General features: G+C 38.6%; 1 protein-coding gene and 1 long non-coding RNA gene across 4 annotated transcripts in view; both read left to right on the top strand.

The window, feature by feature from the left end:
• The window catches only part of ESYT3 (extended synaptotagmin 3), a 49,370-nt gene extending 41,122 nt beyond the window's left edge, over positions 1-8,248 (top strand). For all 3 annotated transcript variants that reach the window (XM_045503508.1, XM_045503507.1, XM_045503509.1), the window contains 3 exons: positions 6,427-6,532; positions 7,580-7,629; positions 7,976-8,248. In XM_045503508.1, the coding sequence (XP_045359464.1) occupies positions 6,427-6,532; positions 7,580-7,629; positions 7,976-8,012 (193 nt within the window). In that variant the 3' untranslated portion in view covers positions 8,013-8,248. The remainder of the gene's footprint in view (positions 1-6,426; positions 6,533-7,579; positions 7,630-7,975) is intronic.
• A 6,873-nt stretch (positions 8,249-15,121) lies between these two features.
• Positions 15,122-15,712, top strand: LOC123576180. The gene is made up of 2 exons (XR_006701206.1): positions 15,122-15,392; positions 15,635-15,712. It is a non-coding gene; the product is annotated as an uncharacterized LOC123576180 (long non-coding RNA).
• Positions 15,713-18,034: the final 2,322 nt, after the last annotated feature.

The raw sequence follows: 18,034 nt of genomic DNA, 5'->3' as shown, positions 1-18,034 counted from the left end.
GCTTCCTTCTGCATCAGGATCCTAACAAAAGACATTTCTAACCAGCCTAGGAAGGTAATATACCTGATAATTCTGATTTCCTCTCATTTTGGTTAATAATTACTCATTTTAAAAGAGTTGAACTGAGTGCTCTTTGGGCCATGTCTAAGAACTAGTACGTTCCTTTAAGAGCTTCACTTGGGAGTTCAGTGGTACCAAGAAAGGATGTGGGGGGAGAGAGAACCTAGTCATTATTTATTGAACATGTTATGCCAGGCACCATCTATATTCTAGAGCCACACAAGTCAGAGACTTTGTACTCAAAGACAGCTCTGACACAATTGTAAAAGGATTTCAAAATTGCCATGTAGGAACAGAGGACGGAGAGGTTTGACATCTGACTTTTGTGACAAACCTGATCTGTTAGTAATTCTCTCTCAAAATATGATCCAGCAAGATATGGCTGGATTATCTGGAGGGCAGACTTAGCAGCCTCCGCCCTAACAATACACCTAAAAGTGAGGAGCCCAGAGGCCTCCTGTGAGTACATGACCTATACTAAGACACGTTATAATTAAAATGTCAAAAGTTAAGGGGAGAATCTTGAAAGCAGCAAGACGAAAATAACTTGTTATATATAAGGGAACCACCTTTAGACAGGGGATTTTTCAGCAGCAACTCTGCAGGCCAGAAGGGACTAACACGATACAAAGTGCTGAAAGAAAAACTAACCAAGAATACTCTACCTGGCAAAGTTGTCATTAAGAATTGGAGAGATGGGGGCGCCTGGGTGGCTCAATTGGTTGTCTGACTTCAGCTCAGGTCATAAGCTCACGGTTCTTAAGTTTGAGCGCCAAGTCAGGCTCTGCACCTGAAGCCTGCTTCAGATTCTGTGTTTCTCTATCTCACAAGAGTAAATGAACAAAGAAATAATTGGAAAGATAGAAGTTATTACCACTGAACTGGCCTTAAAAGAAATGTTGAAGGGACCCTGTAAACTGAAAAGAAACGGCGCTAATTTGTAACAAGGACACATAGAACAGTACAAATCTCACTGGTAAAGGCAAATATATAGTAAAGATAGTGGATTAATCACTTACAAAGCTAGTATGAAGGTTAAAAGTACGAAAACAAGTATCACCCCAGTAACTAGTTAAGAGATATAAAAAGATATAAAATGTGGAGTGGGGGGAGTGGTCAAAATATAGAGCTTTAGAGTGCGTTCAAACTTACGATATTATCAACTTAAAGTAGACTGTTATATGTAAGCCTCAGGGTAACCACAAAGCAATAACCTATAGTACATATACACAACATAAAAATAACTTAAGTATACCACTAAAGAAAGTCATAGAACAGCCCGAAAAGAATTAACAAAATTACATTAAGTACTATTAACTATCAATGGTTACTTTATGAGTTGACTAATCTCTCCAATCAAAAGACACAGAGTGGCTGAAAGGATAAAAAACAAGACCCACCTATATGCTGCCTATAAGAGACTCACTTCAGATGCAGGCTAAGTGTAAGACTCCCTTCACACACAAACTGATAGTGAAGGGATGGAAAAAGATATTCTAAGCAAATGGAAACCAAAAGAAAACTGGGGTGGCTATACTTCTATCAGACAAAATGGACTTGAAAATAAAGACTGTAATAAGAGACAAAAGTGGGCATTACATAATGATAAAGAGGTCACTTCAACAAAAGGATCTAAAATGTGTAAATATTTATGTACCTAACCTAGGAGTAACAAAATATATAGAGCAAATATTAACAGACCTAAAGGAAGAAACAGCAATATGGTAATAGTAGGGGACTTTAATACCCCACTTACCTCAATGGTAGATCATCCAGACAGAAAATCGATAAGGAAATATCAGCCTTAAATGACATGTTAGACCACATGGGTTTAACAGACATATACAGAACATTTCATCCAAAAGCAGAATATACGTTCTTTTCAAGTGCCCATGGGACTGTCTCTAAAATAGATAATATGTAGGTCACAAAATAAGTCTTAATAAATTTTAGAAAAGTGAAATTATATCAAACATCTTCTTTGACCACAGTAGTACAAGAAATCAAGTACGAGAAGTAAACCGGAAAATTCACAAGTATGTAAAGATTAAATACCATGCTACTGAACAATCAGTAGGTCAAAGAAGAAATCAAAAGAGAAATCAAAAATATCTTCAGACAAATGAAAATACAACTTACCAAATTTGTGGAATGCAACAAAAGCAATTCTAAGAGGAAAGTTCACAGTGATAAATGCCTATATCAGTAAATAATAATCATCTCAAAAAAACAACCTAAGTTTACACCTCAAGGAACTGTGAAAAGAATGAAGAAAGCCCAAAGTTAGCAGAAGAAAGGAAAGATCAGAGCAGAAATAAGTGAAATGATAGAAATAGAGACTAAGACAATAGAAAAGATCAATGAAACCAAGAGCTGGTTCTTTGAAAAGATAATTTGACAAACCGTTGGCTAGATTCATCAAAAAAAGGAAACGCAAATTCAGAAATTAAAGATGAGACATTATAGCTGATACCACAGAGGTACAATGGATGAGACTAAAATTATATGCTAACAAATTTGACAACCTAGAAGAAAGGGGTAAATTCCTAGAAACATACAACCTAGACTGAATAATGAATGGAAAATCTGAACAGACTGATTATTAATACAGAGACTGAATTAGAAACAAAAAACCTCCCAAGACCAGATGGATTCACTAGTGAATTCTACCAAACACTCAAGAATACAAATCCTTCTCAAAGTCTTCCAAAAAAAATAGAAGAGGAGGTTACTCTTCCAAACTCATATTATAAGGCCAGTATTTACCCTGACACCAAAGCTGAACAAGGACATCAGAAGAAAAAGTTATAGACCAATATCCCTGATGAACACTGATGCAAAAATCTTCAACAAAATATTAGAAAGCTGAATTCAGGGAGCCTGGGTGGCTCAGTCGGTTGAGTGTCTGACGCTCAGGCTTAGGTCATGATCTCATGGTTCATGAATTTGAGCCCCATGTTGGGCTCTGTGCTGACAGCTCAGAGCCCGGACCCTGCCTTGGATACTGTCTCTCCCTCTCTCTCTGCCCCTCTCCCACTCACACTCTGTCTCTCTCTCTCTCTCTTTCTCTCTCTCTCTGTCTCAAAAACAAACATAAAAAAACAACTCTGAATGCCTCTCTCTCTGCCCCTCTCCCACTCACTCTCTCTCTGTCTCTAACATTAAAAAAAAAATTTAATAAAAAAGGTAACAATCTCTTAAATGTTTAATAAAAAAGATAACATTCTCTCTTAAAAAACAACGCTAAATTCAACAATATATCAAAAAGATGGCACACCATGATCAAGTGGGAATCCCAGAATTCAAGGATGATTCAACATCCATCTGCAAATCAATCAATGTGAATCATCACATTAACAAAAATCATATGTTCATCTCAACAGATGCAGATAAAACGTGACAAAATTCAGGGTGCCTTGGTTGTTTAGTTGGTTAAGTGTTTAACTCTTGATTTCAGGTTGGGTCATGATCTCATGGTTTGTGAGATTGGGCTCTGCGCTGACAGCATGTAGCCTGCTTGGGATTCTCTCTGCCCCTCCCTCCCTCGCTCTCAAAATAAAAAACATTAAGGAAAAAAAAAGTGAAAAAACTCAACATCCACTAAAAATAAAAACTGTCAACGGAGTGGGTATAGAGGGAATGTAGCTCAACATAATAAAGGCCATAGATGACAAACGCACAACTAACATCATACTCATCAGTGAGAAGCTGAAAGCTTTTTCTCTAAGGTCAGGAACAAGACAAGGATGTCCACTCTTGCCACTTTTTTAGTACTGGAAGTCCTAGTCAGAGCAATTAGGCAAGAAAAACAAAAGGTATCCAAATGGAAAAGGAAGAAGTAAAAGTGTCACTATTTACAGATGACTTAACATTATAGAAAACCCTAAAGACTCCACTAAAAAACCATTAGAATGATTCAACAAATTCAGTACATTTCTGTACACTAATAATGAATTATCAGAGAAATTAACAGTCCCATTTACAGCTGGATCAAAAAGAATAAAACACCCAGGAATAAATGTAACCAAAGAGGTAAAAGGTGAGTGCATTGAAAAATCTAAGACATTAATGAAAAACACTGACCACAACACAAAGATAGTTCCTGCTCAAGGAATGGAACAATTAATGTTAAAATGTCCATACTACCCAAAGCAATCTATAGATTTCATGCAATCCTTTCAAAATTCCAATGGCTTTTTTTTCACAGAAATAAAACAGATAATCCTAAAATTGGTATGGAGCCACGAGAAACCAAAGCAATCTTAAGAAAGAACAAAGCTGGAGGCATTATACTACTTTGATTTCAAACTCTATTACAACGCTATGGTAATCAAACAGTATGGTATTGGCGTAAAAAACAGACACAAAGATTAATGGAACAAAACAGCTCAGAAACAAATCCACATCTAGATAGTTGACTTATGACAATGTCAATTAATACAACTTATACAATGAGGAAAGGACTGTTTCTTCAGTAAACGGTGTTGGGAAAACTGGACAGCCACATGTAAATGAATGAAACTGGGCCACAATCTCACATCATACACAAAAGTAAACTTAATATGGGTTAAAGACTTAATGTAATGTAGAACCTGAAATCATGAAACTCCTAGAAGAAAATATAGGCAATAAACTCCCTGACACTGGTCTTGGTTATCATTTTTTGCATTTGACACCAAAAGCAAAGGCAACAAAAACAAAATTAAGTGCCACTACATCAAACTGAAAAGTTTTTGCACAGCAAAGGAAATGGTCAACAAAACGAAGAGGCAACCTACTGAATGGGAGAAAATATTTACAAACCATTTATCTGATGAGGTGTTAATATTCAAAATATACAAAGAACTCCTACAATAGCAAAAACCCCAAAAAGTCTGATTTAAAAATAGGCAGAGAACCTCAACATTTTTCCAAAGAAGATACACAGATGACCAAAAGATACATAAAAAGGTGCTCCATATCATTAATCCTCAGAGAAATGTGAATCAAAACAATAATGAGATATCACCTTATACCTGTTAGAATGACTATTACCAAGAGTTGGCAAAGATGTGAAGAAAGAGGAACCCTTGTGCACTGTTGGTGGGAATGCAAACTGGTGCAGCCACTGTGGAAAACAATATGGAGGTTCCTCAAAAAATTGAAAATAGAACTACCCTACAACCCAGCAATTCTACTTCTAGGTCTTTAGCCAAAGAAAATGAAAATACTAATTCAAAAACATATATGTGCCCTCATGTTCACTACAACACTGTTTACAATAGCCAAGACATGAAAGCAACCTAAGTGTCCAAGGGTGGATGAATGGATAAAGAAGATGTGTATGTGTGTGTGTACATACACATACACACAATGAAATATTCTGCCGTAAAAAAAAAAAATGAAATCTTGCCATTTGTGAAAACATGGATGGACCATGAGGGTGTTATGCTAAGTGAAATAAGTCAGACAAAGATTCTTATTGAATGATCTCACTTACATGTGGAATCTAAAACAAAACAAAAAAAAACATCCATAAGAGATACCAAAAACCCAAAAACTGCCAAGCTCGTTGATATAGAGATTGGCGGTAGGTGGCAGGGGGTGGTAGGGTGGAGATGGGTGAAGGGGGTCAAAAGGAACAAATTTCCACTTATAAAATGAAGTCATGGGGATATTATGTACAGCATGGTGACCATATTTAATAATACTATATTACGTTTTAGAAAGTAGCTAGGAGAATGGATCTTTAAAGTTCTCACCATGAGAAAACAGATTTTATAACTGTGTAGTGATGGATGTTGACTTGTGATCATTTTGCAATATATACACATCAAATCATGTTATACACGTGAAACTAATGTTACTTTACCTCAAAAAATATCTACAAGTAAGGAGGCCAGTAACGTTTTGTGAGTACATGACAAAGCTTATACAAAAAGATTCCTCTGCCTTGCTCCACAGACAGAAGAAAGGCAGGCCACTATTTTTCATGAAACTCCAAGAGACCTAAGTATTTAGCATCCTAGTCCTTAGCTGGTCAGAAAAAACAGATAGGGTTGAGGTGGGCCTGTGAACAGGCACTGCTGAGAGAGAAGGGGCAGGTAAAGAGAGACAGGGCAAGCTCAGAGAAAGTCCGAAGCAAATCCCAAAGCACAGTAGTCCTAGTCACTTCCCAGAGAGGCAAACAGCCTCTTGATGCTTCCAGGGCTTTTGATTAGCACACGACAGTGATTATCTGTCATAATGATGCACTGAATATCTGTTATGAACCAACACTGTTCTGGATGCTCCCCTGAATAGTCTTCGGTTTCAAAAGTAGGAAAATAGATCAAACAAAAATGATTAAAATATGTAAATCTCACTTTGACTTTTTGTTTCTTTAAGATTTGAATTTTTTGTTCCCATGGAAGAAGTAAAGAAGAGGTCACTAGATGTCGCAGTGAAAAACAGTAGGCCACTTGGCTCACACAGAAGGAAGGAACTAGGAAAAGTAAGTACAAGAGGGACTCCTGATACTCTGTTCCCCACAGCGCCCCCCACCCCCACCCCCACCCCCGGCACTCTAACTGTTCATTGGTGGAACACCCTTGCAGAAATTCTGATTGGATCATCTGGTTATTAGACCTGGGTTCAAGGAGGGGAGAGCCTCATTAGGAGGTTATTTTTATTTTGTGTGTGTTTATGTATGTGTGTGTAATGTTTCTGAAAGTATTAGATGTGTAAATTAATATGATCAACACTTTCAACAAGCTGGAGAATCTATCTAAATTCATCATTGCACAAGTATCTGAACATGTATTAAGTATTGTTTTGATAAATACAGCATCCTGTGAAGGCTTGGGTCTCATTACATCAAGATTTTTGCGGAGATGAGATTTTACTTAAAGTAGAAGTACAGTAAATATAATCTTCAGGAAGATGCCAAGGAGACACAAAAAAGAAGGATGTTTGTTAATACTTTGCAGTTGTACCTCAATAAACATCTTCTTATAATCATGTTTTGAAAAGCCCACTTCTATGATGGAGGTAATATCCTCACTTTTACAGTTGAGGCAACTATGGTGTCTTGCTTAAAATTATGATCAGTTCATGAGTGAAGGCAAGTTGTTCTCCCGTTCAGTAACATTGATAAATTCTTTTTTCAAAGTTTTATTTATTTACTTAAGAGAGAGAGAAAATCCCAGGTAGGCTCCACACTGCCAGCATGGAGCCCAATGCAGGGCCTGGACTCACAAACTGCAAGATCATGACCTGACCCCAAATCTAGAGTCGGATGCTTAACTGACTGAGCCACCCAGGTACCCCATGTAAATTCTGAGGTTTAACTCCAAAGAGCAGTTGACCTCTTCTCAGGACACTGAGGTCATTGTCAGAACCTCTCCAGAAGGACAGTACAATGTTGAAAGCCAAAGGAAAAAGAGCCCCTGCTCAAAACTGAAGCCCAAGGAAGCCCTTTTTATGATCAATTCCGTTTGTGCCAATAGGTTTCCACTCGATGCAACTTTTGGAAGGAAACTGATTACTTGTGTTTGTTTAGGTACTGATCGACTTATCAAAAGAGGATCTGATTATGGGCTTCTCACATTGGTAAGTGAGCCCTTTCATTTTATCACACTAATCTGGTACTCAAGACACCGTCTCAGACAGTTGTGCATATTCTCTCCAAAGTTCTTCCCTTTTCAGGACATGTCAGCTTCTTTGCTTATCAAGGAGAGAGACAGATTAGACTTGTACTTCAGGCTTTCCCCGCTTGCAGATCTCACTTTCCCAACAGACCTCTTTAAGTTTTCACCTTAACCCTGCCTGGTCTCCTTACAGAGACGGGTTCTGCTGTCCCCCAGGGGCCCAGGCAGGCTAGACAAGGCTGCCTTTCTGCCACTGCCACCACAGCACGCTCTCATACTAATGCAAGTCCAACCTGACTGTCTTACAGGTATGAGCTGACTCCAGATGGACAGCCCCGAAGTTGATGAGCACCCTTACCAGCTTTATATTAAAATGTGTACATATGTATATTTTGTAATTTAAATCAGAACAGCCATTTGAAAATATATACATACATTTTCATGTGAAATTTAAGTGCATGACTGGATAATACTAGGAAGAGGTCAACATATGCAAAAGCAAGAACTACTCAGTTGGATTTAATTGTTCAAATCCAAAAAGAAATGAGGTCTTCGTGCCTAATAAATTATTAGGAATCTCAGTGGTGATTTTTTTTTGTGTGTGGGTAATTACATACAACTTGGGGCTTGTCAAAAGGGTCCTGTCTCAGGCATAGGGGGAAAAGGAGGTCTGTTCCTGGAGCAGCTACCAATATTCCTGGGAAGTGACTGAAGAGGCTTCTTTTATAGGAATAAAAAGGGACCCACACCAAAAGTGCCAAAAGCCAACACTACCTGTGCCCTTCTGACTGCCACCTCTGGTACTGTGCTGCCTGGAAATTTGTCCCTGTATCTACTTTAGAACTGAAATGTACTTTTCCGATGACCACAATGTTATAGTGGTATACCTAAATACCCTCAGTTCAATACTCCAGCGTGGGATGGCCCAGGACCAAACTCCAGCAGGAGGCATCATTTCCATAGGAAAAAGCAAGCCAAATCCCAAAGTTGCCTCTACATCTGCTCTCTGAGGGCAGAGCACTAGAGACTGCTGTGGAGTGTTGGTGCCAGAGGGGAAAAGGAGCCTCTGTATCTCTCTCACATGGTTTGGCAATTCTGTTCCACCTTTCTAAGACATGGCTGGTTCACTTAAATAACTTTAGAAGCAAAAAGTATGTAAACTGCACATTTAAACAAGTGCCCCTTTTGCATTTCAAACTTAATAAAACCAAATATTCTTGTCCTCTCTGATGTTATCCTCGAGTTCCTGTGGAGCCCACATTATCTTTTCTCTTACTCAGGCAACACCCCTGACATCAGTTTCCTGGTCTCCCTCCCCCACTGCCTGCACTACGCTCTTTCTGAAGAATGGTAACATCCTAAAGTTTTTGTCATGTTACTGTCTTATAAATTATCTATGATTTCCTGTTTTCTACAAGAGTAAAACCCACTGCTTAATTTGCCCTTTAGACCTAACAATCTGGTCCCCAGTCTTTTGCTACTCTCTATTCATATGCATATGCTCTTTTCCAGAATAGTCTACATATCCTATCCTGCCTACTCAAGTCCTATTTTCTTAAAAGCCTGTCTCAGAACCTACCTCCTCTCTATGCCAGTCCACAGTGAAATGGCCTCTCCCCACCTCCTACATCATTTACTGTCAATACTATTTTTAACAATTCCCTGCCTATAACATTTAATTTTTAAAAATGTTTATTAGAGGGGCACCTGGGTAGCTCAGTTAAGCGGATGACTTTGGCTTAGGTCATGATATCACAGTGAGTTCAAGCCTCCCGTCGGGCTCTGTGTTGACAGCTCAGAGCCTGGAGCCTGCTTCGGATTCTGTGTCTCCCTCTCTTTCTGCCCCTCCTCCACTCATGCTCTCTTTGTCTCTCAAAAATGAATAAACATTTAAGAAAAAAGTTTATTAGAAACCTATGAAGGTCACATACTAAGCAACTACTTATATTGTGTTTGGTATTTAATGTTTGTTTATTGTCCACCCAATTGAACTAAGTTACTCTGGTTTTTCAACCCCCCTCATCCAAGACTATGCTAAGTACATGGCAGATGCATAATAACATTAGTTTCTGCTAAGATTTCTATTTTGAATGACAAATTCTCATAACAAAACGGAGCAAATGATACCTGCCTGTGCTGTCTACCTCACAATGGCATTCAGATGTTCATTAAATACACGGGCCTTGAAAATGGTAAAGCACTAGAGAAGTATAAGGGAATGTATCGTGTCATATCCTGCATATGAGCAACCTTAACTTCTGGTCAAGATGGCAGACAAGTGCAGGGTGCCTGGGTAGCTCAGTCGGTTAAGCACCTGACTTCAGCTCAGGTCATGATCTCGTGGTTCATGAGTTGAAGCCCCGTGTCCGGCTCTGTGCTGACAGCTCAGAGCCTGGAGCCTGCTTTGGATTCTGTGTCTCCCTTTCTCTCCGCCCTTCCCTGGCTCATGCCCTGTCTCTCTCTCCAAAATAAACATTAAAAAAAATCCTCTTAAAGATAGCAGACAAGTGAAAACCTATCCTTCCTCCTCCAAACACACAGAAAGCCCTACTTAAACCAGCAACATTTATTTTACACATGGCTGATTAAGACGTAATGCAGGTAAAGTTCCTGATGATGGTCTAAGAGGATATATAAAGCAGGGTACAGGAGTTGAAGGTGAGTTTAATTATTGACAGGAACCAGAATTCTAGCATACACACTAGACAGAAGGCAACGTTACTGTGTAAGGGGCAAGAAGCCTGAAAAGTTTTGTAACAGAAAACACCTTGGCTGCTGATGAGGATAAGGAACTGGTTGTCAGCAATGGGTGGAAACAATCACTGAATCAGTCCTACAGGAGTATGGAATCTGTGGTTACACATAATTGACTTGTACAGGAACCCCCAAACCTTGAAAATGTGAAAACTGGTTTCGAACCTGCAATCACATGAAGCCCTGACCCAGGCAACCACAAACTGGCCCTGAGGTTGCCACTCGCACCCCGGGGAAGCTCTGGGATGACTACAGCAGGTAATTCCCACTAAAAGAAGCTTCCAGGCAAAAGTTACAAAATAAAATTGGAATTTTAAAAATATGAAACACAAGAGAACATCAACCTGAAAAATGGCTACTAGATGCACTTCAGGAAGAAAGAAAATGTAACATTCAGAAGCGGCATGTGGGAAACAATGGGGAGCAAAGAAATCCATAAATTGGTGGTTAACTAAGTCTTGACTGTTTAAAAAATATAAGCAACCAAAAATTTTTGCAAAAACTGGGTTCAGAAACACAGTGGTGCTAAAATGCTGGTATTAACCTTTAAGAGGAATATGATTTGGCTATTGTTGAAAGTGCTGCTATCGATATTGGGGTACAAGTGCCCCTATGCATCAGCACTCCTGTATCCCTTGGGTAAATTCCTGGCAGTGCTATTGCTGGGTCATAGGGTGGGTCTATTTTTAATTTTGGGGGAACATCCACACTGTTTTCCAGAGCTGCACCAGTTTGCATTCCCACCAACAGTGCAAGAGGGTTCCTGTTTCCCCACATCCTCTCCAGCACCTATAGTCTCCTGATTTGTTCCTTTTAGCCACTCTGACTGGCGTGAGGTGATATCTGAGTGTGGTTTTGATATGTATTTCCCTGATGAAGAGCAACGTTGAACATGTTTTCATGTGCCTGTTGGCCATCTGGATGTCTTCTTTAGAGAAGTGTCTATTCATGTTTTCTGCCCATTTCATCACTGGATTGTTTTTCAAGTGTGGAATTTAGTGAGTTCTTTATAGATTTTGGATACTAGCCCTTTGTCCGATATGTCATTTGCAAATATCTTTTCCCATCCCATCGGTTGCCTTTTAGGTTTTGTTGATTGTTTCCTTTGCAGTGCAGAAGCTTTTTATCTTGATGAGGTCCCAATAGTTCATTTTTGCTTTTAATTCCCTTGCCTTTGGAGATGTGTGGAGTAAGAAATTGCTGCAGCTGAGGTCAAAGAGTTTTTTTCCTGCTTTCTCCTCTAGGGTTTTGATGGTTTTCTGTCTCACATTCAGGTCCTTCATCCATTTTTAGTTTTTTATTTTTGTGAATGGTGTAAAAAAGTGGTCTAGTTCCATTCTTCAGCATGTTGCCGTCCAGTTCTCCAAGCACTATTTGTTAAAGAGACTGTGTTTTTTCCATTGGATATTCCTTCCTGCTTTGTCTAAGATTGGTTGGCCATCCATTTGTGGGTCCAATTCTGGATTCTCTATTCCATCGGTCTATGTGTCTGTTTTTGTGCCAATACCATGCTGTCTTGTTGATTACAGCTTTGTAGTAGAGGCTAATGTCTGGGATTGTGATGCCTCCTGCTTTGGTCTTCTTCTTCAATATTACTTTGCCTATTCGGGGTCGTTTGTGGTTCCATACAAATTTTAGGATTGCTTGTTCTAACTTTGAGAAGAATGCTCGTGCAATTTTGATTGGGATTGCATTCAGTGTGTAGATTGCTTTGGGTAGTATTGACATTTTAACAATGCTTATTCTTCCAATCCATGAGCACAGAATATTTTTCCATTTCTTTGTATCTTCTTTAATTTCCTTCATAAACTTTCTATAGTTTTCAGCATACAAATCTTTGACATCTTTGGTTAGGTTTATTCCTAGGTATTTTATGATTCTTGGTGCAATTGTGAATGGGATCAGTTTCTTTATTTGCCTTTCTGTTGCTTCATTATTAGTGTATAAGAATGCAACTGATTTTTGTACATTAATTTTGTATCCTGCGACTTCGCTGAATTCATGTATCGCCTAAATGTCCATCAATTGATGAATGGATAAAGAAGTTGTGGTTTATATATACAATGGAATACTACTTGGCAATGAGAAAGAATGAAATAGGGCCTTTTGTAGCAATGTGGATGGAACTGGAGAGTGTTATGCTAAGTGACATAAGTCATACAGAGAAAGACAGATACCGTATGTTTTCACTTTTATGTGGATCCTGAGAAACTTAACAGGAAACCATGGGGGAGGGGAAGGGGAAAAAAAAAGTTAGAGAGGGAGGGAGCCAAACCATATGAGACTCTTAAAAACTGAGAATAGGGGCGCCTGGGTGGCTCAGTCGGTTAGGCGGCTGACTTCGGCTCAGGTCATGATCTCACAGTCTGTGAGTTCAAGCCCCGTGTCAGGCCTGTGCTGACAGCTCAGAGCCTGGAGCCTGTTTCAGATTCTGTGTCTCCCTCTTGCTGACCCTCCCCTGTTCATGCTCTGTCTCTCTCTGTCTCAAAAATAAATAAAAAAAAAATAAAAAAAAAAAAACTGAGAATAAACTGTGGGTTGATGGCGGGTGGGAGGGAGGGGAAGGTGGGTGATGGACATTGGAGGGCACCTGTTGGGATGAGCACTGGGTGTTGTATGGAAACCAATTTGGCAATAAATTTTATATTAAAAAAAAAAGTCATCACAGCTAAAAAAAAAAAAAGGAATATGAGGCTGATTCAAAGGAAAGTTAAAAGTGTTCAAGTCGTTATTTAGGAAACTAAAGATAGTTTTATATTTAAAAAAATTATAAATTTGTGTCAGTTACTAGCGTATCACCTCTCAGCTCCAAATCAATCCGTCTTTGCCATGCTTTGATGACACAGAGACACGACTGACTTGCTTTTTTGCCTGGCTGGGAGGGGGGCTGTTGATGTTAGGCTTTGCCAATAGAGGGCGCTGGAGAGACGCTGAAAGGCAGGAGCAAAAGGAAGGGGCTTTTCTTTTTGCTACTGAAGTGCTGTTTTCCATGGCAGCTTGCTGGTTGTGGTGTGGAGGCTGTTCTGGGTCACCTAAGCACCCCTCACACTTTACCCTTGGCACATATCCTTGGGGTCTGCCCCCATAAACAAGGCCTTCACGGTTTAGAACCAGCCAGCAAGTTGGTTTTGTCTTTTTCTTTTTCTTTTTTTTTCCCTATAAGTGGGCTTCTTCCTATGGCCGCCAAACCTCTCCTCAAAGTTTTCAATCTCAGCCTAATTGGAAGGCATTCTTCTAAATTTCTAAATTCCTTTCTTGTTCACTCTCCTTTATCCCTGGGGGGTAGTAGTACCTGCTTTCTGAAGTTGCTACTTTCTACCCCTTAGAGTCCTCTTTTATCCCCTTTTAGTAGTTAACTACCTTTTACTAACTAGCAATTCTTGTTTTAAATTTTTCCTGTTAGCTACTTCCGCAATGTGGTTTGTTTCCTGATTGGACCCTGAATGACAAAGTATATATTTAAAATGTTAAGATAATAAGTAAAAGAGTAACAGTAGACTATCAATAGAGCTGAACTATAAAACTTCCACATCAGTAGTCAAGAAAAAGTAAAAGAGAAAAAAAAAATCAACCCCCCAAAAATAAGAAAAAAAAGCACAGAAAAATTACAAACTATAACAAACAAAAGAAGATGGTCAAAAGACCTCTAAATATATTTATAATCATAATAATCCCACTATGAAAGCCTAGAATATAGAATGATGCTGGGAAAACTGGACAGCTACATGCGAAAGAATGAAACCGGACCACTGCCTTATACCATACACATACAAAAAAAGCTCAAAATGGGTTAAAGACCAAAATGTGAGACCTGAAATCATAAAAGTCCTAGAAGAAAATACAGGAAGTAATCTTTTTGGCTTTGGATTTAACATTATTCTAGATATGTTTCCTCAGGCATGGGAAACAAATGCAAAATTAAATTACTGAGAATATGTCAAAATCAAAAGCTTTTTTTCATGACCCTGAGATCAAGATGTGAGCTGAGATCAAGAATCAGACACCTGACTGAGCCACCCAAGCACCCCAAAATAAAAAGTTCTTGCACAGCAAAGGAAACCACAGACAAAACAAAAAGGCAACCCACTGAATGGGAGAACATATTTGCAAATGATATATCTGATAAAGGGTTAATATCCAAAATATATAAATTATCTATAAACTCAACCAAAACAATATCCAAATAAAAAAATGGGCAGAGGATGCTCAAATCAGGGATGCCTGGCTGGCTCAGTCATTAGAGCATGAGACTCTTGACTTAGGGGTCATGAGTTCGAGCCCCACATTGGGTAGCGATTATTTAAAAAATAAAGATGTTCAACATTATTAATCATAAGGAAAATCCAAATTAAAACCATAAGGAGACATTACCTTATAGCTATCAGAATGGCGATTATCAGAGAGAAAAGAAATAACAAGTGTTGGTAAGGATGTGGACAAAAGGGAACCCTCGTCCACTGTTAATGGGAATGTAAGTTGGTACAACCAATGGGGTTTCTCAAAAAATTAAAGACAGAAATGCCATATGATCCAGTAAATCCACTATTGGGCATTTATGCAAAGAAGATGAAAATACTAATTTGTAAAGATATATGCACCCCTATGTTTATTACAGCATTATTTATAATTATTAAAAGCAAAACAACAGCAATCCAAATGTCTACGATAGATAAATGGATACAGAATATGTAGTATATATACACAAAAGAGTATTACTCAGCCATAAAAACAGGTGAGATTTTGCCATGTGAGATGTGTTGTGTCTAAAGGATATTATGCTAAGTGAAATAAATCAGGCAGAGGAAGACAAATACCATATGATTTCACTTAGATGTGGAATCTAAAAAAACAAAGGAACAGACAAAAAAAAAAAAAAAAACAGCAACAGACCCATAAATAGAGAATAACATGGTAGTTGCCAGAGTGCAGGAGTGTGGGGGGATGGGCAAAATGGGTGCAAGGGAATAGGAGGTTAAGGTTTCTTTTTTCTTTTTTTTTTTTTTTCAACGTTTATTTATTTTTGGGACAGAGAGAGACAGAGCATGAACGGGGGAGGGGCAGAGAGAGAGGGAGACACAGAATCGGAAACAGGCTCCAGGCTCTGAGCCATCAGCCCAGAGCCTGACGCGGGGCTCGAACTCACGGACCGCGAGATCGTGACCTGGCTGAAGTCGGACGCTTAACCGACTGCGCCACCCAGGCGCCCCTAGGAGGTTAAGGTTTCAAGTTAGGGAATGTGTAAGTCACAGGGATAAAAGGTACAGAATAGGAAATACAATCAATGGTATTGGCAAAACATTGTACAGTGACAGAAGGCAGCTACCCTTGTGGTGAGCGTAACATATATAGTTGTATCCCGATATTGTACCCCTGAAATTAATCTCACACTGTGTGTCAACTATACTTCCATAAAAAACAAAAACAAAAAAAAAAACAAACAACAACAACAACAACAAAACCTCCAGGTGTATTAGAATCACTGTGAAAGACAAATATACAGCTATAAGATAACATAGGAGAATAACTTACAACTGTGACCAGGGAAAGATTCCATAAGACACAGCACTGAACTATAAAGGTGAAGACCATACATCTCCCTACTAAAATAGGGTTCTTCAGTTCATGAAACGAAACTACACTTGACTCTTGAAGAACATGGGTTTGAATGGCAACTGCAATCTACTAATATGCAGATTATTTTTTTTATAAATACAGCACAGTACTATAAATGTATATTCTCTTCCTATGGTTTTCTTTTTTTTTTTTTTTTTTTTTTTTTTTTTTTTTTTTAAATTTTTTTTTTCAACGTCTATCCATCTTTGGGACAGAGAGAGACAGAGCATGAACAGGGGAGGGTCAGAGTGAGAGGGAGACACAGAATCGGAAACAGGCTCCAGGCTCTGAGCCATCAGCCCAGAGCCCGACGCGGGGCCCGAACCCACGGACCGCGAGATCGTGACCTGGCTGAAGTCGGACGCCCAACCGACTGCGCCACCCAGGCGCCCCTCCTATGGTTTTCTTAATAACATTTTCTTTTGTCTAACTTAATTTCTTGTAAGAATACCGTATACTATATATATATAACATTAAATATGTGTTAATTGCTTACATTATTAGTAAACCTTCCTTCTGGTCAACAGTAGGCTATTAGTAGTTAAATTCTTGAGGAATCAAAAGTTATACATGGATTTTTGACTGCATGAGAGGCAGGGTAACACCCCCAGTCCCCCATGCTGTTCAAGGGTCAATTGTATAGGAAAATGGAAAGAGAATACAGAATGGTAGAAGCCATTTACTACACATTTAACTATCAAGTGGCTCATGTCCAAAATATGTAACTCTTACAAATCAATATGAAAACACAGGTAGTCCAACAGAAAAAATGAACAAAGTACATATATAAGCACTTGTAAAAGAAATACAAATGGTCAATAAACAAAGGAAAAAATGCCTAACTTAATTAGTAATCACAGAAATAAACATTACAACCACCATAATAACTCTATACAATGGCAAAAAATTAAAAATCTGACTTACCAACAACTGGTCAAGATGTGAAATTTGAGAACTCTCATACACTGATGGTCGGAGTATACTCTGGTACAACCGCTGTGGAAAATACTTTGGCATTTTGTCATTTTCTTCTAGAGTTGAAGGTAAGCATTCCCTGTCAAAGTTACTACAATGTACAACCCTCAAGGCTCCACTGACATCATTACCTACAGAAATGATATCACCTCTAATTGTACAGAACACAGCCTTTGTGGCTGTGTACAGAAGTGTTTTTCCCTAGGGCCCAGCCATTTTACTTCTTAGATATTGTACACAAGTGTACAAGGATGCCTATACAAGAATGTTCATAGCACCAATTTACAATAGACAAGAACAATAAACAACCCAAATATCAATTTCCAGTAGAACAAAAAAATGGACTATATAATTTTCATAGAGGAATATCAAATAGCAATGAAAATAAATAAACTGGACCAACAGACAACAACATAGACCAATAGTACAAAAATAATATTGAAGCAAAGAACAAATATTAAAAATAATATATATGACATGATTCAGCAATTTTATACAATTGAAAAATAGGTAAAACTCAACTATCTGGTTTAGGCATACACACAAAAATGGCAAAACTATAAAAAAACAAGGAAGTGGCAGACATAAGTCAGACTAATGATTACCCATTGGGAGAAAGGACATACAGTGGGGGTGGGGGAGCACTTTGGAGTGCTGGTGATACTCTATTTTTATCATTCATTATACTTGACACTATGGTTTATACCACTTTTAGCATGTATTCTACTTTACAATAAAAAAGATCAGTAAATAAATGAAAAAAAAAAAAAGGAAAAGAAATATCCAACAACTGTTAATTAAAAGGACAAAACTGGGGGTGCCTGAGTGGCTCAGTTGGTTGAGCATCCGGCTTCCACTCAGGTCATGATCTCGAAGTTCTTGAGTTCGAGCCCTGCGTCAGGCTCTGTGCTAACAGCTCGGAGCCTGGAGCCTGCTTTGGATTCTGTGTCTCCCTCTCTCCCACTCTTCCCTGCTTGTGCTGTCTCTCAAAAATAAATGAAAATTAAAAAAAGTTTTTAAAAAAA

The sequence above is a fragment of the Leopardus geoffroyi genome, chromosome C2, assembly GCF_018350155.1.
Source record: "Leopardus geoffroyi isolate Oge1 chromosome C2, O.geoffroyi_Oge1_pat1.0, whole genome shotgun sequence".
Classification (NCBI taxonomy): domain Eukaryota; kingdom Metazoa; phylum Chordata; class Mammalia; order Carnivora; family Felidae; genus Leopardus; species Leopardus geoffroyi.
This window is presented reverse-complemented; position numbering and strand designations above follow the sequence as displayed.